Raw genomic sequence first — 25,762 nt, forward strand, 5'->3', positions numbered from 1 at the left:
ACTATGTGCCATACAACACTCTATCTAGCCTCTTCCTATTACTTGATCCCAACAACAATCCTACAAGGTGGGTAGTATTACTATCCTCACTGTACAGATGAGAAGACTAAGGCCCAGAGAGGACAAGTAATTTGTCTAAGATCTCATAAATATAAAAGATAGTTAAAGTCCAGAATATCCAAAGTAACTGCATACAATTTATTACACTTTTGTTTATTTCAAAAGGTGTACGTTTAAATTGATTCACAGAAAAAGTCGTAGAGATCTGCTATACAACAATGTGAATATAGTTAACAACACTGTACTGTACATATTAAAATTTGGTAAGAGGATAGATTATATGTTATGTGTTTTTTACCACAATTTAAAAAAAGTTGACTCACAAAGTAAAACTGAGTCCATTATCTTTATGATGTGGGAATATTCAGATCCTTAAGACCGCAACTAGCTAAAAATACGTGCTTATATTAGAACATAATAGTTATCCAACAACAAAACTTAGGAAGAAAAATGCTAAAGGGTCATAGCCTATTAGAAGCAGATAGATATTCTTTCTGTGAATAATATAATTCACAAAATTTAAATACTTGCCCTAGTTTGGAAAATGTAAAATACCATACTTTGAGAAACAGACTGGCAGTTCCCCCTGAAAATAAAAATACACATCTACACAAAGACTTATAAGTGAATGTTAATAGCAATTTTATTTGTAAAAGCCAAAAAGAGGAAACAACCCAAAACAGGAGAATAGATAAAAAATTGTGATATATCCATACAATGTAATACTACTCAGCAATAAAAAGGAACAAACTACCGATACACACAAAAACATGAACTGAATCTCTAGACTACAATGCTGATAAAGAAGCCTGACATAAAAGAGTATATCCTGTTTGATTCCATTTGTAGACTATTCTAGAAAATGTAAACTATAGTTACAAATAAATCAGTGGTTATCTGGGGATAGGAATGAAGGGAAAGACGGATTACAAAAGGACGCAAGGACATTTTGGGGAGTGATGGAAATGTTAGGTATCTTTGTTGTAGTGGTGGTTTCACAGGTGTATACATCTATCAACTCATCAAATTATACACCTGAAGTACATATAGTTTACTGTACAGAAATTATACCACAATAGAATTGTTTAAAAAAATTAAATCTAGGAAAAAAATACATGCTCTACACCAGGTATTAAGATGTATTTTAGGGAATTCCCTGGTGGTCCAGTGGTTAGGACTAGGCGCTTTCACTGCCAGAGCCTGGGTTCTATCTCTGGTCGGGGAACTAAGATTCCACAAGCCGTGCGGTGCAGCCAAAAAACAAAAAGATGTATTTTAAAGTTACACTAATCAATCAAAACTGTATCTGTACTAGAATAAAGAGAGAAATCAACAAAATAGAAACAGACCCAAGCATGTATAAGCATTTTGTCTACGATAAATGTGGCATTCCAAATCACCAGATTATTCAAGTTGAAAAAAAGTAGTTACAACATATACAACAAAAGACTAATATGTTTATTATTTTGCAAATCAATATAAAAAGATACTTGAAATGACAAATAGGTTAAGGATTCTTAAAATAAGAAATACAAATGACCAATTAATATTAGTAAAATATCCAACTTTCCTGTAACGACCTAAGTGCAATTTTAAGAAAGGTATTTTATTTCTAGTTTATTAAGTTGGCAAATTTTTTTAAATTATAATATTCTGGGACTTCCTTGGTGGTGCAGTGGTTAAGAATCCGCCTGCCAATGCAGGGGACACAGGTTCGAGCCCTGGTCCAGGAAGATCCCACATGCTGAGGAGCAACTAAGCCTGTGAGCCACAACTACTGAGCCTGTGCTCTAGAGCCCGACAGCCACAACTACTGAGCCCATGCACCACAACTACTGAAGCCCACGCGCCTAGAGCCCGTGCTCCTCAACAAGAGAAGCCACCACAATGAGAAGCCCATGCACAACAATGAAGAGTAGCCCCACTTGCCACAACTAGAGAAAAGCCTGCACACAGCAACGAAGACCCAATGCTGCCAAAAATAAATAAATAAAATTTGAAAATAAAAAAATTATAATAATGTTAGATTGAGAATGGAGATTTATATCCAGTGCTACTTGAGTATAAATTAATGAAACCTTTCTGGAGAAAAAACCAGCAAAATATATCAAAAGTCCCAAAAAGTGTAAACCCTTTGGTCCACTAGTCACACTTCTAGGAATTTATCCCAACAATACAAGTTCATAAAAACATATAAAAGATGTTCACTGGGCTTCCCTGGTGGCGCAGTGGTTGAGAGTCTGCCTGCCAATGCAGGGGACGTGGGTTCGTGCCCCGGTCTGGGAAGATCCCACGTGCCGCGGAGCGGCTGGGCCCGTGAGCCATGGCCGCTGAGCCTGCGCGTCCGGAGCCTGTGCTCCGCAACGGGAGAGGCCACAGCGGTGAGAGGCCCGCGTACCACAAAACAAAAAAAAACCAAAAACAAAAAGATGTTCACTGTGGCAACTTTACCAATAGTGAGAGAAAAAACCTGAAAACAAATGTCCAAATTGCAAGATCAGTTAAATAAACTATAGTACAGTCATACAATGAAACACTATGTAAGCCCTAAAATTATGATGTAGCTCCATGCTTACTGACATGGTAGTATGCTTAAAATATACTGCTAAGTGAAAATAAACAGATTACATAGCAGTGTGTAAAGTATGATACCTTTTAAAAAGCATAAACTTCTATGCTTGTAGTTGGTTGGGAAAAGCCCAGAAGTATATAAACCAAAATGTTAATAGTAATTTTTCCTGGATTGTGGGGTTGGGAAAATCTTAACTTCTCCTCTTTGTTTATCAAGTATTCCTATTTTTCTTATGATCATTATGTATTCTTTGTATGATCAAAACTATGACATGAAAAAAGAAAGAAACTGAAGTGAAAATGTAGTAAACAAGTCTCATCCTTTAATAAACTCTAGTTCTTTCCAAGTACCAAAGAAACAACTTTCTTCCTTTGATAATAGTCTTTAGATGTTACATGTCATATGTTTAATTTTATCTAAATAACAGCAACAACAGTTAACATTAACAACATTTGTTGATAGCTTCTTCAAGGCTCTGTGCTGAGAATATTTCTACCATTACCTCATTTAATCCTCCAGCTCCAGAAAATAAATATTGTTAATGTTGTTTTATAGCCCAGTAAACTGAGGCACGGAGACTGACTTGCTCAAGTTTACAGAGCTAATTAGTGACAGAGCTGAGTTTTAAACAAAGTTCATGTGAATCCAGAGCCCCTTCTTATAAACATCACACTATACTTGCTTTGAAATTTAGGTAACCACTTTTTTAAGGGCTGTACATTGGAAACAAGATATCTTAGTTGACCCTGGGAAAGGAAATTGGCTGGAAAGAGAAAATAAGTAGAAGCAAGTAACTCTCTCACATTTTGAATTTTGTACTAAGTATGCTGGTATATTTATTATGTAGTTCAAAATAAAATTTAAATTTTAAACTAATTTAAAAGTGCTATATAATGTTTTGCTTCCTCCGATTCAACCTGAATTTTGGTACTGGTGTATCCTCAAACAACATTAAAACTGCAGCTGCGAACGCCTTGTGCGTACCTTAGAATACCACTGTACAAGGAACAAATCCCTTGGGTAGACTGCTAGGAAGACTGGCTGTTAAGAGGTGTTGATAAACATGGTAAGTCCTTAAAATTTTCCAGTTTATCCCTAATTATCAATAAAATTGGGATAAACAAAAAATAATAGACAGGATTACCCCAGGGGCCTTTCATTTCTAACAGCCTGTGACTTTTAATTTCTCTGAACTTAAGACATAAAGACAGAGGAATATAGTAACTTTTAACAGATAACATTACTTCATGAATCCTTTTGGAATCTCATTAAAGTAATATCCTAAAACTGTATTATAATTTATGCAAATTTCCCAGTATAAGTCCTTAATCTCTTAACATACATGAACAATATCTGCCAACAATCCATTTAGCTTTGGGTATTTTTTTCTTGAATTTTTGGGGTGTTGAACTTGAGGAAGGACCACCCCAGCAAAAATGGGATTCTTGGAAAAGATATTCTGCAAGTGAGGTGTCAAATTGCCTGAAAAGAGAAAAAATATATACATAAGAAAACCAGGAAATTATTCTACAATCAAAATAATAAATTGTTATGTAGTCTGCATTAAATTACTAAAAAGGGAGAATAACAGTTAAGTTCTTTTAATTTTTTAAAGTTGAACAAGAAACTATCTGAATACAGCATAAAAAAATGTGAGTTTCCCCAGTAATCTATTGATAGTACATAGGCAGTAGAAAATATAAAACCACATGTGCATATTCTTTTCCCAAAATACAAGACATATAATGCCATTAGAAAAGGCACATTCAAACTTTTACATATTTCTATAAGGGTATATAAATGGTTTAACTAGCAAGTGTTCATCAGCAAACCCTTACTCAAAACAGCTAAAATACTAAAATTATATATAAATAGGAATTCTGCAAAGAAGAAACAAGGCTATAGAGTAGTAGTAGAATGGAAAGAACTATAAATAGGAGTGGAGAGAGCTAAATTCTAGCACTAGCTCTGCTATAACTAATTCTGTGACCTTGGGCAAATCTTCCTTTTCTGTGCCTTGGTTTCCTCATTTGTAAAATAACAAAATTGATCCCACCGTCTCTAGAGGTCCTTCTAACATTAATCTCATAACCAGAACTTTAAAGATGACAGAAAAAAGTATGATGCTTTAAGGCTCTGAACTGTATCTTTAATCAATATTTACCCAGATTCACGGTTTTTATAGTTGTTCACAGTACCTTTCTCACGATCCTGTAATTACATGTTTATGTATAGCTTCCTCACCACAAAAAAGGCTCCTCAAGCTCCTCATTCAGAGGTATATATATATAAAATCCTTGAAACTCCATGAGCAATGCTAATCATGAAAATGTTTTGGTAATCAAAGCAGATGAGCTCTCTGCTTATCTACTGTGGTTTAAAAAATGTTTTCTCAGTAAATAATTGGTTTTCTATTTCCAAGCACTTTATTTATTTATTTATTATAAATTTATTTATTTATTTGTTTTGGCTGTATTGGGTCTTCATTGCTGTACGTGGGCTTTCTCTAGTTGTGGCGAGTGGGGGCTACTCTTTGTTGCGGTGCACGGGCTTCTCATTGCGGTGGCTTCTCTTGTGGAGCACGGGCCCTGGTTGCATGGGCTTCAGTAGTTGTGGCGTCAGGGCTCAGTAGTTGTGGCTCGTGGGCTCTAGAGCGCAGGCTCAGTAGTTGTGGTGCACAGGCTTAGTTGCTCTATGGCATGTGGGATCGTCCCAGATGAGGGCTCGAACCCATGTCCCCTGCATTGGCAGGCAGATTCTTAACCACTGTGCCAACAGGGAAGTCCTCCAAGCACTTTTAAAAAACATCAAAATCAACTCTATTACTCAAAAGTCCTCTCTGAAAGAAGCAAATATTTGTAGAAGCCAAAATTTTAAAACAACTTTCAGACAAATTGAAGTAGGTTCCTATTTTACTATTTTTCTTAGTATCAACCATCAAAACATGGCATAGCTATTTGCATCCTGGCAAAGAAAAATATTATCTTCAAAAACAGAGGAGAGGGACTTCCCTGGTGGTGCAGTGGTTAAGAATCCGCCTGCCAATGCAGGGGACACGGGTTCGATCCCTGGTCCAGGAAGATCCCACACACCACGGAGCAACTAAGCCAGTGTACCACAACTACTGAGCCTGTGCTCTAGAGCCCGTGTACCACAACTACTGAAGCCCATGCATCTAGAGCCCATGCTCCACAACAAGAGAAGCCACTGCAATGAGAAGCTCGAGCATCGCCATGAAGAGCAGGCCCCGCTCACCACAACTAGGGAAAGCCTGCGTGCAGCAACAAAGACCCAATGCAGCCAAAAATAAATAAATAAATAAATTTATATTAAGAAAAAAAAAAACGGAGGAGAATTTTCTACCTTTTTTATCAGCCCACAGCATTCATCTACTCCCATCTATCAAAAAAATATGCTTCCCTGTACTTATAAAGAAAACACTAAATTTGAAAATCAAGCAGAATTGATCTGGAAACACTTATTTGAGGCATTTAACAGTATATTTCAGTAATACCTACCTACTTTTAAAACAATTTTATGAAGTAAATCCAAATCAGAGCTGCTAGGAAGATAGGGATTTCCAGTGGCCATCTCAATGATCATACAGCCCAAAGCCCAGATATCCACAGGTCTGAAACAGACAACAATAAATCACTTTTCATAGAAAAATATATAAAACATCTTTTCTGAAAAAAATTTTTTTTTTTTTTGGCTGCACTGTGGGGCTTGCGGGATCTTAGTTCCCCAGCCAGGGATCGAACCCATGCCCCCTGCAGTGGAAGCACAGGGTCCTAACCACTGGATCACCAGGGAATTCCCTAAAAAAGAACTTTTAAAATAAACTTAAGGCTAAAGAAAACAGAATGGTTAAGTGGTATCATTTATCAATTTTCACTACAATATCATATAGCAACTTTAGGATATATATTAAATATTATCATGTTTTATTAGTAACTTAAATAGTTTATATTTAAGTTGCATGAGAAGCCATGTAGCAGTCCAAAATAATTAATTATAATTCTAAAACTGTTTCAAATACTTATATAAGGACATTATGATAAATGGTTTATGACGTAGAATAGCTGAATACTAAAATCATCTTGTACTTAGAAAGTAAAAATCTTAAATATTTTACCACTTACTTTATTTATCTTAATGCGTTGTGAGTCATCCATAATTCAAGCTTTTTTTTCCCACATAATCAGTTTTTTTTTTAATTTAATTAATTTATTTATTTATGGCTGTGTTGGATCTTCGTTTCTGTGCGAGGGCTTTCTCTAGTTGTGGCAAGTGGGGGCCACTCTTCATCGCGGTGTGCGGGCCTCTCACTATCGCGGTCTCTGTTGTTGCGGAGCACAGGCTCCAGACGTGCAGGCTCAGTAATTGTGGCTCACGGGCCCAGTTGCTCCATGGCATGTGGGATCTTCCCAGACCAGGGCTCGAACCCGTGTCCCCTGCATTGGCAGGCAGATTCTCAACCACTGCGCCACCAGGGAAGCCCCTAATCAGTTTTTTAAATAGATAAAAAGATGCCCAAACTTACATTCAGAAGAAATTATAAATAAACACTATAAGGAGATCTATTTTTCACTGATCCAACTGACAAAAATTATAAAATTTGATAACTGCTATGTTGGTGAGGCTATGGAAAATGAATACTCACATGTACTGCTCTGGGAGTATAAATTTAAACAACTTCTTTGGAGGAAAATTGGCAAAAGCTACTAAAATTTTAAATGTACATACTTTTGACTAAACACCTTTATTCTTAAGAACTTATCCAAAGATCTACTCACACATGTGCACAAAGATAAATTATAAGAGAATTTCACTGCAGCACTGTTTGTAGTAGAAAGATTGGGAACAACCTAGACATCCATCAATACGGGAATAGCTATGTAAGTTTTTGTACAACCACACAATGAAATATTACTCAGTTGTTAAAAAGAATAAGGTAGGTCTATCTGCATGTGTTAATATAAAGTGATCTCTGAAATAAGCTCTCAAGTAAAAAAAAGCAAGATTCATTAAAGAAATCAGAGGAGATCTAAATATAATAAATGGAGAGACATTCCATGTTCATGTATACGAAAACTCAGTATTGTCAAGATGTCAGTTCTTCCCAACTTGATCTATAGATTCAACGCAGTCCCAATCAAAATCCAATTTGGAGAGGACTTCCTTGGTGGCGCAGTGGTTAAGAATCCACCTGCCAATGTAGGGGACACGGGTTCGAGCCCTGGTCTGGGAAGATCCCACATGCCGCGGAGCAACTAAGTCCGTGCACCACAACTACTGAGCCTGCGCTCTACAGCACGCAAGCCACAACTACTGAAGCCTGCGTGCCTGGAGCCCATGCTCCACAACAAGAGAAGCCACCACAGTGAGAAGCCCACGCACTGCAACAAAGAGTAGCCCCCGCTCACCGCAACTAGAGAAAGCCTGCGCGCAGCAATGAAGACCCAACATAGCCAAAAATAAATACATTTATTTTAAAAAATCCAATTTGGATATCAATAAATTGATTCTAAAGTTTATATGGAAAGGCAATAGAACCAGAAAAGCCAACATGATGTTGAACAAGAACAAAGTCAGAAGAAAGACACTATCTGACTTCAAAATGTACTATAAAGCTACAGTATGTGAGACAGTGTGATATTGGTGAAAAAATAGACAAAAAGATCAAGAAAACAGTATACAGTGCCCAGACATAGACTCACAGAAATATACTCAACTGATCTTTTTTTCTTTTTTTTTTTTTTTTTGCGGTACGCGGGCCTCTCACTGCTGTGGCCTCTCCCGTTGCGGAGCACAGGCTCCGGACGCGCAGGCTCAGTGGCCATGGCTCACGGGCCCAGCCGCTCCGCAGCATGTGGGATCTTCCCGGACCGGGGCACAAACCCACGTCCCCTGCATCAGCAGGCGGACTCTCAACACTGCGCCACCAGGGAAGCCCCTCAACTGATCTTTGACAAAGGAGCAAAGGCAATTCAGGAAAGAAAGTCCTTCTAATAAGTGATACTGGAACAACTAGAAATCCATATGCAAGAAGAAATGAACCTAGACATAGAGCTTGCACTTTTCACAAAAATTAACTCAAAATGGATCGTAGACCTAAATGTAATATGCAAAACTATAAACTTCTAGACAATAATATAGGAGAAAATCTAGATGACCTTGTGTTTGGTGATGAGTTTTTAGATACAATACTAAAAGCATAATCCACAAAAGAAAAAATGGCTAAGAAGTACATCATTAAAATTTAAAACTTTTGCTCTGTGAAAGACACTGTTAAGAGACTGAAAAGAGAAGCCACACAGTTGGAGAAAATATTTGCAAAACCCATAACTGATAAATGAGCTGCATCCAAAATATACAAAGCACTCTTAAAACTCAATAATAAGAAAACAATCAGGGACTTCCCTGGTGGCACAGTGAATAAGACTCCACACTCCCAATGCAGGGGGCCCGGGTTCGATCCTTGGTCAGGGAACTAGATCCCACATGCATGCCACAACTAAGAGTTTGCATGGTACAGCTAAGGAGCCCACGTGCTGCGATTAAGGAGCTGCTGAGCCGCAACTAAGGAGCTGCTGATCTGCAACTAAGGAGCCCACTGGCCACAACTAAGACCCTGTGCAACCAAATAAATAAAGAAAACAATCAAATTAAAAATTGGGCAAAATATCTGAACAGACACCTCACCAAAGAAGATATACACATGGCAAATAAGCATATGAAAAGATGTTCAACATCATATGTCATCAGGGAACTGTAAATTAAAACAGTGAGATAGATACCACCAAACACCTATTAGAATGGCTAAAATCTAAAACACTGACAATACCAAATGCTGGTAAGGATGTGGAGCAACAGAATTCTCACTCATTGCTGTTGAGAATGCAAAATGATACAGCCACTTTGGAAGACAGTTTGACAGCTTCTAACAAAGCCAAACATAGTCTTACCATACAATCCAGCAAAAATTGCACTCCTTGGTATTTAGCCAAATGAGTTGAAAAACTTATGTCCACAAAAAACCTGCAGATGAATGCTCATAGCAGCTTTATCCATAAGTGCCAAAACTTGAAAGCAGGTAAGATATCTTTCATCAGGTGAATGGATAAACAAACTGTCAGACATACATACGATGGAATATTAAATGATTACAAAGAAATGAGCTATCAAGCCATAAAAAATATGAAGGAACCTTAAATACACATTGCTAAGTGAAAGAAGCCATCTGAAAAGGTTGCATAATGTATGACTCCAATTATACGACAGTCCAGAAAAGGCAAGTGTATAGAGAGATTTAAAAGATCAGTGGTTGCCAGGGGTCCAGGGAAAAGGAGGGAAAGATAAAATGGTAGAGCACAGAGGATTTTGGGGGCTGTGAAACTATTCTGTATGATACCATAATGGTAGATACATGACATTATACATTTGTCAAGACCCATAGGAAACACAATACAAAGACTGAATATTAATATAAACTATGGACTTTAATTAATGATAATATATAAATATTGGCTTATCAATTCTAACAAATGTACCAAACTAATGTTAGATGTTAATAATAGGGAAACTGTGCTGTGTGGGTAGGGGTAAAGGACATATTGGGAAACCCTGTACTTTCTGTTCAATTTTTCTATAAACATAAAACTGCTCTAAGAAAGTAAAGTATATTAATTTTAAAAATTAAAAGAGAGAAAAAAAGCAAGATTCTATACAATATATATAGTATGTTCCTATTTCTGTTTAAAAGGAAGATGTGTGTCTGTGTGTATTGCTAGATAATGATTTTAAGGAACAAATGACTTAACTGTGGTGTATACAATTTGTTAAGCCCACAACAAAAACTGGATAATAGGAACTTAAAAGCTTGCTTACTTCACAAGTTTTAAGAACTTACAGCAGAAACTAACACAACATTGTAAAGCAGTTATACTCCAATAAGAAAAAAAGAAAAGAAAAGAAAGAACTTAATAGAAATTTATAAGTTATAGTGAGAAACACTAAAATTAAGACCAACTTATTGCCTTCAAAGTTTTAAGTAAATTATTTTTAGGCACTCTCCCTACAGTATGAAATTCTTACTCACCTCCTCCACTTCTAACAGAGGCACTAAAAACACTCCTACACAAATAAGTTCACTTTTTCCCAGCTTGTTCTGAACTTTCACAGTTCAGTTTGGTAAGGTAAGGCATTATCTGCAGAACTGTAAGGAATTATCTAGGCAGGCCTTTCAAAGAGCAATAGGAGACAAAATACATATAGTTGATTGTCACTGCAGTGCTAATCTTAATGGGCTCCCCCATTATCTGAAGTATGAATAAATCCTAGGATAACATGCAGGAATAAGAGGAGGATTAAAAAGAATCACATGGAGGAAGAACTTGGAGATCTGCTGACCTACTCTCCAGTGAAACTGCTGAAAATTATGAAAAAAAAACCCCACAATAATTAAAACCTCTAGAAATAGTCCTAAGGGCAAACAGTGGGCGAAGGACTTGGAGATCTGCTGACCTACTCTCCAGTGAAACTGGTGAAAATTATGAAAAAAAACCCACAACAATTAAAACCTCTAGAAATAGTCCTAAGGGCAAATAGCAAATGAAGAAAAATCTATTCAAGAAAATCTATGAAGGGACTTCCCTGGTGGCACAGTGGTTAAGACTCCAAGCTCCCAATGCAGGGGGCCCAGGTTCAATCCCTGGTCAGGGAACTAGATGCCACATGCATGCTGCAACTAAGAGTTCACATGCCCAACTAAGGAGCTGGCAAGCCGCAATTAAGGAACCCAAGTGTCGCAACTAAAACCTGGCGCAACCTAATTAATTATTTTAAAAAAGAGAAAATCTATGAAAATTTGTTTAAAAAGATGAGTCTGTGGTATTTGAATCAAGACCACTCTCTCCCTCCTCCACTCTAGCTCAGTAAGGCAAAGACACTACCCTACACAGTTCCAGCCAAGAACTTCAGGCTTCCTTTTTCCCTAGCTCCCAGTCAGAGGGCTTTATTCCCAAGAGGAAAACTTCAGTATTTCTCATATTTCCCCCAGTTACCTGTTCCTGAGGCTAAATCCTGGGTGAGTGTGGAGAAAAACTTCAAAACAGCAAGAGAAAAATAATTCATCACTTACAGAAGAATCTCCTTAAGATTAACAGTTGACTTCCCACTAAAAACAATCTAGGCCGGGGACTTCCCTGGTGGTCCACTGGGTAAGACTCCACACTCTCAGTGCAGGGGGCCTGGGTTCGATCCCTGGTAGGGGAACTAGACCCTGCATGCATGCTGCAACTAAGAGTTTATACGATATAACCAAGGGTCCACATGCCGCAACTAAGGAGATCTCGCATGCTGCAACTAAGACCCAGCACAGCCAAAACAGATAAATAAAAATAAATAATAAATAAATATTAAAAAAACCCAATCTAGGCCAGAAGGCAGTGGTACAACATATTCAAGCTGCTCGAAGAAAAAATTATTAACTAAAAATCCTATATCCAGCAAAGTTATCTTTTAAAAATGAAGGTGAAATAAAGACTTCCCCAGATAAACAAAAACTAAGAGAATCTGTTACCAGCACGCCTGTGTAACAGGAAATACTAAAGGAAGTTTTTCAGGCTAAAAACAAGTGACCCCAGACAGTAATTCAAGTCCACACAAAAAACAATGAGCCCAAGTAAAGGTACTTATGTTATTATAAAAGACTGTACATTACTTAACCATAAAAAAGAATGAAATTTTGCCATTTGCGACAACATGGATGAACCTAGACGGTATGCTAAGTGAAATAATTCAGACAGAGAAAGACAAATACTGTATGATATCGCTTATATGTGGAATTTTAAAAATAAGACAAATGAACAAACATAACAAAACAGAAACAGAATTATAGATATAGAGAACAAACATGTGGTTGCCAGAGGGGAAGTGGGTGGGGGAAGAGAACTAGGTGAGGGGAGTTAAAAGGTACAAACTTCCAGTTACAAAATAAATGCGCCAAAGGGATGAAACATACAGTATGGTGAACATAGTCAGTAACTATGTAATATTTTTGTATGATGACATATCATAACTAAATTTATCATGGTGATTATTTGAAATGTATAGAAATATCAAATCACAGAGGGTTATAGGTCAATTACATTGGGTTGGCCAAAAAGTTCGTTCGGGTTTTTCTGTAAGATGTTATGGAAAAACCCAAACGAACTTTTTGGCCAACCCAATACTTTAGAAACAAACAAACTCATAGAAAACGAGATTAGATTTGTGGTTACAGCAGAGGCAGGGGGATGTGGGGGGAGGGTAAAATGGATAAAGGTAGTCAAAAAGTATAAACTTCCAGATATAAGATAAATAAGTACAAGGGATAATGATAAATATAATTAACACTGCTGTATGTTACATATAAAAGTTGTAAGAGAGTAAATCTTAAGAATTCTCATCACACAGAAAAATTAGTTTCTACTTCCTTAATTTTGTATCTATGTGAGATGATAGATGTTTACCAAACTTACTGTGATAATCATTTCATGATGTATGTGAGTCAAATCATTATGCTGTATACCTTAAACTTATATAGTGCTGTACGTCGATTACATCTCAATAAAACCGGAAGAAAAAAAGACAGTATAAATTCCTATTTTCCTCTTTTATTCTCTTGATTTATTTTAAAAGCAATTGTATAAAATACTATGCATATAGTATATTGTTGGGCCTATAACATATAGAAATGTAATGTATGTGTAACATTATTTGCCAATAACAGCAAAAAGGAGGTAAGAGAGAGCAAAACTGTTTTGGCTAAGGAAATTACTATAGATTATAAAGTAATAATGACAACAAGGTATTTTGGGGTTTGTAACATTAATAAATTATTATACACAGCAAAAATACCACAAAAAGACAGAAAAGGGAATAAAGCTATATAGGAGTAAGTTTTCTATGTATATATCACTGGAATTAAGCTAATATAAATCTGAAGCTGATTATGATAATTTAAGGTGCACATAATAAACACTAGAGCCACCACTAAACAAATCTCCAAAACCTATAGTAAAAAAAAAAATCATTAAAGAAATTGAATTGAGGGACTTCCCTGGCTGTCCAATGGGTAAGACTCCACACTTCCAATGCAGGGGGCACAGGTTCAAACCCTGGTTGGGGAGCTAAGATTCCCACATGCCGCACAGCGTGGCCAAAAAAAAAAAAAAAAGAAAAAAAGAAATTGAATTGATACATTACAAGATATTCACTTAATGAAAAAGGAAAGCAGTAAAATGGGAACAGAGGAACAAAAAGGACATGAGACACAAATAAAGAAATAAAGCAGATGTGTGGGCTTCCCTGGTGGTGCAGTGGTTATGAATCTGCCTGCCAATGCAGGGGACACAGGTTCGAGCCCTCGTCTGGGAACATCCCACATGCCATGGAGCAACTAAGCCTGTGTGTCACAACTACTGAGCCTGTGCTCTAGAGCCTGCAAGCCACAACTACTGAGCCCACATGCCACAACTACTGAAGCCCGCGTGCCTAGAGCCTGTGCTCCACAACAAGAGAATCCACTGCAATGAGAAGTCCGCGCACCGCAATGAAGAGTAGCCCCCGCTCGCCACAACTAGAGAAAGCCCGTGCACAGCAACAAAGACCCAACACAGCCAAAAATAAAATAAATACATAAATAAATTTATTTTTTTTAAAAAAAGGATATATTAAAAAAAGCAGGTGTAAATCCAACTATATCACTAATAACATTAAATGTGAATAGATTCAACAATCTACTTAAAAGGCAGAGATTGTCAGCCTGAATTTCAAAAAAACATAATTCAACTATATGCTGTTTACAGGAGACACATTTAATAAATTTTACACATTTATTCAAAGATACAAACAGATTGAAAGTAAAAGGAATGAAAAAGCTACATCATGCAAACAACAAGCACAAGAAAACTGGACAAAGTAGACTTCAAACAGAAAATGTTACTAGAGATAATGTTATAATGATAAAAGTGTCAATTCATCAGAAAGCTATAACAATATAAACATGTTGAGAACAACTGGACAGAAGATCAACAAGGAAATAGAAGACTTGAATAATACTATAAACCAGTTAGACCTAATAGACATCTATCGAATACTTCATCCAATAACAGAATACACATTCTCTCAAGTCACATGGAACATTCACCAAGATAGACTATATGGTAGGCCATAAACGAACCTCAATAAATTTAAAAAGACAGAAATGATATAAAGTATATTCTCCTATCACAATAGAATACAATTAGATATAAGTAGTAGGAAAATTTGGGAAATGACACATTACTAAATAACAAATGTATCAAAGAAGAAATCAAAAGGGAAAACAGAAAATACTTTGAGATGAATGAAAATGAAGAAACAAAACAAAATTTAGGGTATGTAGGTAAAGCAGTGCTTAGAGAGAAATTTACAACTATAAATGCCTATATTAAGAATTAAGACAGACAACACACCTATCCCTATCTACACAGCAGCACTATATACAATAGCCAAGACATGGAAACAACTTAAATGTCCATTGACAGATGAATGGACATGTGGTACACATATACAATGGAATACTACTCAGCCATAAAAAAGAATGAAATAATGCCATTTGCAGCAACACAGATGGACCTAGAGATTATCACACTAGTGAAGTAAGTTAGAAAGAGAAAGACAGACACCACATGACATCCCTTATATGTGGAATCTAAAATACGACATAAATCAACTTACCTATGAAACAGAAACAGAAACAGACTCACAGGTTATAGAGAACAGAATTGTGGCTGCCAAAGAGGCTGGTGGGGTGGGGGAGGGATGGATTGGGAGTTTGGGATGAGCAGATGCAAACTATTATATATAGAATGGATACACAACAAGGTGGTACTGTATAGCCCAGGGAACTATATTCAATATTCTGTAAGAAACCGTAATAGAAAACAATATGAAAAAGAATATATATCCATGTATCAATATAACTGAATCACTTTGCTGTACAGCAGAAATTAACACAACATTGTAAATCAAATACCCTTCAATAAAATTAATTTTTTTTAAAAAGAATTAAGACAGATATCAAATCTACAACCTAACCTTCCATTATAAGACACTGGAAAAAACAGAGCAAACTAAAACTACAGCAACCAGAAGGAAGGAACATTATTAGATTAGATTAGAGTGAAAACTAATGTAACAGAATTTTTTAAAATAGAGAAAATCAATGAAACCAAAAGCTGGTTCTCTGTAAAAATCAACAGAATCGACATTTAGCTAGAATGACTAAGAAAAAAAGAGTGAAGACTCAAATTACTGGAATCAGAAATGAAAGAAGTAACACGACTACCAAACTTACAAACATAAAAAGTACGATCAAAAAATACAATGAACAGGGACTTCCCTGGTGGCGCAGTGGTTAAGACTCTGAGCTCCCAATGAAGGGGGCCTGGGTTCGATCCCTGGTCAGGGAACTATATCCCACATGCATGCCCCAACTAAGAGTTCGCATGCCACAACTTAGAAGCCAGTGAGCCTCAACTAAGGAGTCTGCCTGCTGCAACTAAGACCTGGCACAACCAAATAAATAAATGAATAAAATATTTTTAAAATACAATGAATAACTGTATACCAACAAATTAGAGAATTCAGATTAAAGGATAGTTTCTGAGAAAAACACAAACTACTGAAATTGGTTCAGGAAGAAGTCGACAGGTACTTCCTTGGTGGCCCATTGGTTAAGACTCCACACTTCCACTGCAAGGGGCACGAGTTTGGTCCCTGGTTGGGGAACTAAGATCCCACATGCTGTGTGGTGCAGTCAGGAAAAAATAAAATACAAAGACAATCTAAATAAACCCATAGCAAGTGAAAATTTTGAATTAGTAATCAAAAAACTACACACAAAGGAAAGCACAGGCCCAGAGGGCTTCACTACTGAATTCCACAAAACATTTAAAGAAGATGATCATGTGAACTCTTCACAAACTTTTCAAAAAATAGAAGAAGTATGAACAGTTCCCAACTCCTTTTTAGAAACCAGTATTATCGTGATACCAAAATCAGACAAAAACATCACTAGAAAAGAAAACTACACACCAATATCTTTTACACATATGGACACAAAAATTCTCAACAAAATACCAGCAAATTGAATCTAGCAACATATAAAAAGAATTATACACCATGATTAAGTGGGATTTATCCCAGGAACACAGGTTAGCTCAACATGGAAAAATCAATTAATGTAATACATTATATCAATAGATTAAAAAACAAAAATTCACATGATCATCTCAGCAGGTGCAGAAAAAGCATTTGACCAATACCCTTCCATGATAAAAACCCTCAATAAACTAGGAATTAAAAGGAAACTTTGTCAACACAACAAAGGGTACCTATGAAAAACCCACAGCTAACATCATACTTAATAGTGAAAAGATGGGGAGTTTTTCTCCTAAGATTTGGAATAAGACAAGGATGTCTGCTCTTACCACTTCTATTCAACATTGGGCTGGAGGTTCTGGTCAAAGAAATTAGGCAGGAAAAAGAAATGGAAGGCATCCAGACCAGAAAAGAAGTAAAATTATCTCTACCCAAAGATAATGACCTTTTATACAGAAAGTATAAATCCACTAAACAATTATTAGAACTAATAAGTTCAGCAAGGTTGCAAGATACAAGATCAATACACAAAAATCCCTTGAATTCTTTTACACTTGCAATGAACAATCTGAAAATGAAATTAAGAAAATTTGATTTACACTAGCATCAAAAAGAATAAAATACTGGGACTCTCCTGGCGGTCCAGTGGTTAAGACTCTGCACTTCCACTGCAGGGGGTGTGGGTTCGATCCCTGGTCAGGGAACTAAGATCACACATGCCACGCTGTGTGGCCAAAAATAAAAAAAATTTTTTAATTAAAAAAATAAAAGAGGGCTTCCCTGGTGGCGCAGTGGTTGAGAGTCCGCCTGCCGATGCAGGGGACACGGGTTCGTGCCCCGGTCCGGGAAGATCCCACATGCCGCGGAGCGGTTGGGCCCGTGAGCCACGGCCACTGAGCCTGCGCGTCCAGAGCCTGTGCTCCATAACGGGAGAGGCCACAGCAGTGAGAGGCCCGCGTACCGCAAAAAAAAAATAAAAGAAAATAAAAAATAAAAGAATAAAATACTTAGGAATAAATTTAACAAAATAATGTAAAATGTAACAAATGGGGCCTAATTAAACTCAAAAGCTTTCGCCTAGCAAAGAAAACCATAAACAAAACAAGAAGACAACCCACAGAATGAGAGAAAATATTTGCAAATGATGCAACCGACAAGGGATTAGTCTCCAAAATTTATAAACATCTCATGCAGCTCAATACCAGAAAAACAGAAAACCCAATCAGAAAATGGGTGGAAGACCTAAAGAGACATTTCTCCAAAGAAGACATACAGATAGCCAACAGGCACATGAAAAGATGCTCAACATCATTAATTATTAGAGAAATGCACATCAAAACTACAATGAGATATCACCTCACACCAGTCAGAATGGCCATCATCAAAAAGTCGACAAACATAAATGCTGGAGAGGGTGTAGAGGAAAGGGAACCCTCCTACACTATTAGTGGGAATGTGAATTGGTACAGCCACTATGGAGAACAGTATGGAGGTTCCTTAAAAAACTAAAAATAGAGCTACCATACGATCCAACAATCCCACTCTTGGGCATACATCCAGAGAAAAACATGGTTTGAAAGGATACATGCACCCCAGTGTTCACTGCAGCACTGTTAACAATACCCAAGACATGGAAGACATAAATGTCTATCAACAGATGAATGGATAAAGAAGATATGGTACATATATATAGTGGAATATTACTCAGCCATTAAAAAGAATGAAATAATGCCATTTGCAGCAACATGGATAGACCTGAATATTATCATACTAAGTGAAGTAAATCAGACAGAGAAAGACAAATATCATGATATCGCGTATACGTGGAATCTAAAAAAAATGGTACAATTGACCTTATTTACAAAACAGACTCACAGGCTAAGAGAAGGAACTTGTGGTTACCAGGTGGAAGGGTGGTGGGGAGGGATATATTGGGAGTTTGGGATTGACATGTACACACTGCTATATTTAAAATAAAATGCCTTACCATGAAAAAATGTAAAATGTATGTGCTAAAAGCTATAAAGCATTGTTGAAAGAAATTAAAGATCTGAAAACATCTTACGTTCATAGATGAGCAGACTTAACATTAAGACAGCAATATTCTCCAAACTGATTTATAGATATGCAACCCCTATCAGAATCCTAGCTGTCTTATTGGCCAAAAACCCCACAAAATTGATAAATCTGATCCTAAAATTCACATGGAATTGCAAGGGTCCCGTAACAGCCAAAACAATCTTAAAAAACAAGAACAAAGTTGCAGCACTCACACTTCCTGATTTCAAACTAGCTACAAAGCAATGGTAATCAAGACAGTGTGGTTCTAGAACAAGGATAGAGATACAGATCAATGGAACAGAATCAGAAGTCCATAAATAAACCATCTGATTTTCATCAAGGGTGCCATGACCATTTAATAGGGGAAAAAAATCATCTCTCCAACAAATGGTGCTGGAACAACTGGCTAAACACATGCAAAAGAATGAGGTTAATTAAATTAACTTCATTTAAATTAATTAAATTAACTTCACATTTAATTAAAAATTAATTCAAAACAGATGAAATACTTAAATGTAAGAACTAGAAGTATAAACCTCTTAAAACAAAACAGAGGGGTAAATTTTCACAACCTTGGATTTGGCAAAGGGTTCTTAAATATGACACCAAAAGCATAGGCAACAAATGGAAAAAACAGATAGAATGGACTTCATCAAAATAAAAAAATTTGTGTGACAAAAGACACAATTAAGAAAATGAAGAGACAACTACAGAGTGAGAGAAAATACTTGCAAATATATACCTGATAAGGAATTTGTATCTAGAGTATGAAGAATTCTTCCAATTTAATAATAAAAGCCAATGTAATTTAAAAATGGGCTATGGATCTGAACAGACATTTCTCCAAGGAAGATATATAAATGTCCAATAAGCACATAAAAGATCAACAATGAAGTTCAACAATCATTAGTCATCAAAGAAATGCAAATTAAACCCATAATGAGATACTACTTCACACCCATTAGGATAACCAGAATCCAAAAGTCAGATAATAACAAGTCTTGGTGAGGATGTGGAGAAATTTGTAACCCTCATACTCTGCTGGTGGGAAAGTAAAATGATGCAGACACTTTGAAAAACAGTCTGGCATTTCCTTAGAAAACTCGACATGGGGCTTCCCTGGTGGCACAGTGGTTGAGAGTCCGCCTGCCGATGCAGGGGACACGGGTTCGTGCCCCGGTCCGGGAAGATCCCACATGCCGTGGAGCGGCTGGGCCTGTGAGCCATGGCCGCTGAGCCTGCGCGTCCGGAGCCTGTGCTCCGCAATGGGAGAGGCCACGACAGTGAGAGACCCGCGTACCGCAAAAAATAAAAACAAAAAAAAATTCGACATAGAGTTACCATATGACCCACAATTTCAAATCCTAGGTACATACCCAAAAGAAATAAAGACACATGTCCACAGTAAAATGTGTATACAAATGTTCACAGCAGTATTATTCATAATAGCCAAAAAGTGGAAACAATCAAAATGTCCATCAACTAATGAATGGGTAAATAAAATGTAAATAACCATAAAATGGATATTATACAGCCAAAAAAGGTAAAGTACCGATACATGCTGCAACACGGATGAATCTTGAAAATAGTTAAGTGAGATAAATCAGTCCCAAAGGACCAGATATTGCATAATTCCACTTATATGAAATGTCCAGAATAGGCAAATCCAGAGAAAATGAAAGTAGATTGGTGTTTGCCTAGGCCTGGAAGGGTTGGGAGGAAATGGGGAGTGACTGCTAATGAGCACAGGATTTCTTTTTGGGGTGACGAAAATGTTCTAAAATTGAATGTGGTAATGGTTGCATGACTCTAAATATACTAAAAACCACTGAATTGTACACTTTAAATCTGTCAATTGTATGGTATGTGAATCATATCTTTAAAAGAGCTGTCAGTTAAAAAGGCTAGATTAAACTAAGTAGATACACTTTTGTGTAATAAAACTATTAAAAATGCAAGAAACTGATTATAATAAAAGTCAAGGGACTTTCCTGGTGGCGCAGTGGTTAAGAATCTGCCTGCCAAGGCAGGGGACACAGGTTCGAGCCTGGTCCGGGAAGATCCCACATGCCGTGGAGCAGTGAAGCCTGTATGCCACAACTACTGAGCCCATGCGCCTAGAGCCCGTGCTCTGCAACAAGAGAAGCCACTGCAATGAGAAGCCCGTGCACTGCAATGAAGAGTAGCGCCCGCTCACTGCAAGTAGAGAAAGCCCGTGCGCAGCCATGAAGACCCAACACAGCCAAAAATAAATAAATAAAAATTTTTTTTGAAGTCAATATCATGGCTACTTTTGAGGTTAGAAAGAGTATTGTAAGTGGAATAGGACACATAGAGGGTTTTCTGGGGTAGCCTGCAAAACTCTATTTTTCCATCTGGTGGTGGAAGTATACATTTGTTGTGTGAGCTTTTCTTGTATCTGTGTTTTATTTTACATGTTTTAAAATGTAAAGATGTTAAAATTTAACATGTTTTAAAAACTCACTAGCAAATTTATTTCAAACTCAATGTGAAGCCTTGCATTAGAATCCAAACTGACTATATACAAGGCATCAATTTTGGCTCTCTAGAATACAAGAGATTACACCTATCCTCAAGGAATTTATCTTTCAGCAAGAAGAATATTTTAAAAAGAGGTAGATAGAACTAGGCCATATTAAATATTAACTGGCACAAAATCTACATATAATGTACAACAGGATTTAGAGAAGGATATGATTTGGGGAGCAAGGGATAGGAATAAGGGGGTACATCAGGAAAGGAATTTAAGTAAATATCACAAACAGGGTAAAACTGGGAGAGATCTTACAGAGGCTACATTGATTGAGCATTTACTGTTTTTTCATTTTTCTCATTCATTAAATCATTTAATTCTCACAATAAACCTATGAAACTGGTTCCATTATTATTTCCATTATACAGATAAAGTAACTGAGGCACAGAGGTGGTCTGCATATGGTATCAGTGATAAGTACAGTTGAAAACATACCCTGGATAGACTTCGGGTAAATTAGTTTACTTTTCTTAGTAAACTTACTCACTTTCTTACTTTTTTAGTGTCTTACTCACTACCTGCCTTAGTGTGTCATCTTATTTGAAATGGGGATAAAATACTAGCACCTTCATCAGAGGGTTGTTGTGAAAATTAGATAATTTAATGCATGTAAAGCATTTAGAACAGTTTCTAGCTTTAAAATAAGTACTTAATGATATTAGATTTTTAAAAAAATAAATTTATTTATTTACTTATTTATGGCTGCATTGGGTCTTTGTTGCTGCGCGTGGGCTTTCTCTCTAGTTGCAGTGAGCAAGGGCTACTCCTCATGGCCATGCACGGGCTTCTCATGGCGGTGGCTTCTCTTGTTGCAGAGCACAGGCTCTAGGGTGGGCTTCAGTAGTGTGGCACGTGGGCTCAGTAGTTGTGGCTCACAGGCTCTAGAGCACAGGCTCAGTAGTTATGGTGCACAGGCTTAGTTGCTCTGCGGCATGTGGGATCTTCCCGGACCAGGGCTTGAACCCGTGTTCCCTGTATTGGCAGGCGGATTCTTAACCACTGCACCACCAGGGAAGCCCCGATGTTAGACATTATTATAATAACAGAACAATGGTTTCTAGGAAAAGCATGTGAGAATTATCCCCACTCCCATTTCTTGTATTCAGTTGTACAACTTGGTCCCTTTGTTCTTCAAGATTCATTATTTGTTTATTAGATTGTTGTTTCCTATACTGTTTCGCAATAGACTGAGACCTTTCTACTTTTTAAGGCATCTAGAACAGTTCAATTTAAAAATTATTTGCCAGTCTTTGCAAAGATTGTGCCGTATTCAAGAAGCAGGAAATCTGGCAGATCCTGTGGTAACACTGGCAGAGTATAGTAAATGTAGAGCCTACAGATAAGCAGAGGAGGCAACTCTGTTAAGAGTGGGGCACAGCTTAAAGCAAGCATGGATACAGCCTGAGGGGTGACTGCATAGGTCTTCCGGGGCTGGGGCCACTCAGCCCCAGAGGGCAAGCGTGGTAACGTCAATAGCAGGGCAGGTGCCTAGGGTCTCTCTGCTCTATTTTGGGGTGTCCCTTTTCTAGCCCAAACCCAGATGCAGAAGGCAGAGGATGTCAGTAGTATGGGTGACAGATACACCAAGGGAAAAAAAGAGACGGCTAGGAAAGGCCAAGCAGGATTCCCAAATATACTTACTTTCCATAAGATGTATCTTTTAATACTAATTCTGGAGCTCTATACCAGCGTGTGGCCACATAGTCCGTATAAATGTCTCCAGGAGCTGCTAGCGTTCGTGCAAAACCAAAATCACAGAGTTTAGTAATTCCTGACTGGGATACTAAAATATTCTCAGGTTTTATATCTCGATGAATGATCTAAAAACAAACAGAAGATGCAATAGATTAAAATGAGGTTTCATTATCTAGAAAATCTCTCAACAATTACATAGAGAAAATCTAGCTAATTAAGACAGGAAAGCTATTTTCTTACCAAATGCAAATGATTAAGTACACAATGCAAAAGCTAAATAGTTATATACTTTCAGTTTTTGCCCCATCCATCATCTCCAAACAAAGCCAAGAAAACAGACATAATACTGAAAAGGTAAATCACATTCATAAAAGGAAAAGTAATTAAAAGAACTTAATGGAAAAAGTTTAACTTTCCTTTAACCCCATGTCACACTCCAAGTACTGCTCTTTCTCTCATTTCCTTCGCAGCTAAACTTCTCGAAGACATTATTTTTACTCAGTCTTCACTTTCTGTCTTACCACTCATTCACTCCTCAAGGTAATGCAATCTGTCTTCTGCTCCCACATTCAAACTGCCCTAGCCAAAGTCATCAACATCCTTGTTGCTACATCCAACACACACCCCTCAATACATATCTTACTTGGTATCTTAGTGTAAAAGATATCAACCAGTCGTCCATTCCTGAATTCTGGGACCTAAAATTTCCCAGTCTCCTCCTATGGCAGTTCCTTTTTCTCTCTCTGTCCGTAAATGTAGGGTTCTGGTCTTAGGCTTCTCTTCTCTTACATCTTGTTTCCTGCACAATCTCAACTACTTTTTTTTTTTTTTTTTTAGCACTTTCTTCACTTGGTTATGGGAACACCATATTCTTTTGGGCTTCTTCCCATCTATTGGCTGTTCCATCTCAATCTCACCTACTATTACATCCTTAGTAACTATCCATAAACTGATGACTTCCGTATTTCTATTTCTATCTTTCCTGGTTTCCACAAGGAATGGAAGTCCACAAGAAGTCCCACAGGGCTGAACCACACATCCCACAAACTCAGCAAATCCAAAACTAAACGCATCATCTTTTCTCCCAAACTCATTTGTTCTCAACAGTCCTTTAGCTCAGCAAATGGAACCAACAGAGATCCCATGGCTCAAGCCAGAAATCAAGGCACTTTTCTCCCTCAGGTTCCATACTCTCTCAACCTGTCTACTTATCTCCCTAGTTCAAGTTCCCTCAGTTCTCTCATCAAAATTACTAGCTTACCAAATGGTCTCCCTGAATTCACTCTAATCCCCTCCAATCCATTGTCCACAGTGAAATCACAGTACTATTTTAAAATCACATGTATGATTATGTCACTCCTTCAAGGATTCCCTACCTGACAGGACAAATTTGAAGCTACGTGAAATGGCTGGTAAGGCCTTATAGGATTTGGTCTCTGCTCACATTCTCAATGTCCCTTCGCTAGCCTATTGAATATTAGCTTCCCAATTCTCCAGGTTTGTGTCATTATTTTTTGCATTTGCTGATGCTGTTCTAACCTCCTAGAACACTTTGCTTGGCCAACTATTTCCTCAGGTCTCAGCTGAGATGTTTCTATTAGATGTTCCTTCTATATGTTCTCACATTATTCTGCACTTCCCCCTTCACAGCATTTGTCATGCTTATTAATTGCCTATTTACTTTTTCGTCACTCCCGTTAGACTGTAAGTTCCATGAGGGCAAGATGTATGTCTGTTTTGTTCAGGCTATATCCCCAGGGCCCAGTACAATGCCTAAAACAAAGAAGGCATTTAAAACCTTTATCAAATGTATTAAGCATATTCTCGTCACCAGAAAAGTATCATGACACGAGTGAAAATATCTTGGTGACAGAAATCTGGGATCTTTCCTTTTTTATACAACTTGCTGCTATAAGCCTTTGGGGATGGCTCTTGTTCTGCCTCACTCTTCCTCCTAAATGGCCAAATAATTAATTTAGGGTAATGAGTCACCTTAAAGGAGACATCTATAAAACTATATTAGTCCTGTTTTACTTCTACAACTTTTATTGAGTGACTACTATATGCCAGGCACTATACCAAGATCTGAGGATATAACATGAGAAAAAATAAACATGGAAAAGCACGTTAAGATACCACTTCACACATTCTGCCTACTACACATCCATCACCCTCCTCCTCAGTGCTCTAAACATGGGGGAGAAAGATTCACTCAGCTGATGTCCTAATGTTCTCACTCGTTTTAACAACTAACACCATGACTACATGCAGAACTCTATCCTTGAGAATCAAGCACTCTCTAAATCCCAACTTTTAAAATTCTGTGTTTTGACAACATCCTCCTTGGTCTTCCACAATCACTGAGACCTCTATAAACACAGTATTTCTTTCTATGTGTCTAGATCTTCTTTAATTTCTCTCATCAATGTTTAATAGTTTTCAATGTATAGGTCTTATATATCTTTTGTCAGATTTTCTCTAAGTATGTTATATTTTTGATGCTGTTACAATGGTATTTTTAATTTCAATTTCTGATTGTTTGTTGCTAATACACAGAAATACAATTAATTTCAGTATATTGATTTGTATCCTACAACCTTGATAAACTTACAAGTTAGTTCTCTTAACTT

The 25,762-nt window shown here is 37.2% G+C and overlaps 1 protein-coding gene across 8 annotated transcripts in view; it reads right to left on the reverse strand.

Annotated features, from left to right (window-relative positions):
- CDKL3 (cyclin dependent kinase like 3) overlaps positions 1-25,762 on the reverse strand; it is an 84,474-nt gene that overhangs the window by 48,407 nt on the left and 10,305 nt on the right. For 7 of the 8 annotated variants that reach the window (XR_009539573.1, XR_009539574.1, XM_060143609.1 and 4 more), the window contains 3 exons: positions 23,079-23,257; positions 6,151-6,263; positions 3,975-4,114 (listed from right to left, as the gene is read on the reverse strand). Coding sequence is in view for 6 of the 8 variants with exons in the window: in XM_060143609.1 (XP_059999592.1) it covers positions 3,975-4,114; positions 6,151-6,263; positions 23,079-23,257 (432 nt within the window). In the remaining 2 variants the exon portion in view is untranslated. The remainder of the gene's footprint in view (positions 1-3,974; positions 4,115-6,150; positions 6,264-23,078; positions 23,258-25,762) is intronic. The other variant, XM_060143613.1, reaches the window with a different exon arrangement.

This window comes from Lagenorhynchus albirostris, chromosome 3, assembly GCF_949774975.1.
Source record: "Lagenorhynchus albirostris chromosome 3, mLagAlb1.1, whole genome shotgun sequence".
Taxonomy (NCBI): Eukaryota; Metazoa; Chordata; class Mammalia; order Artiodactyla; family Delphinidae; genus Lagenorhynchus; species Lagenorhynchus albirostris.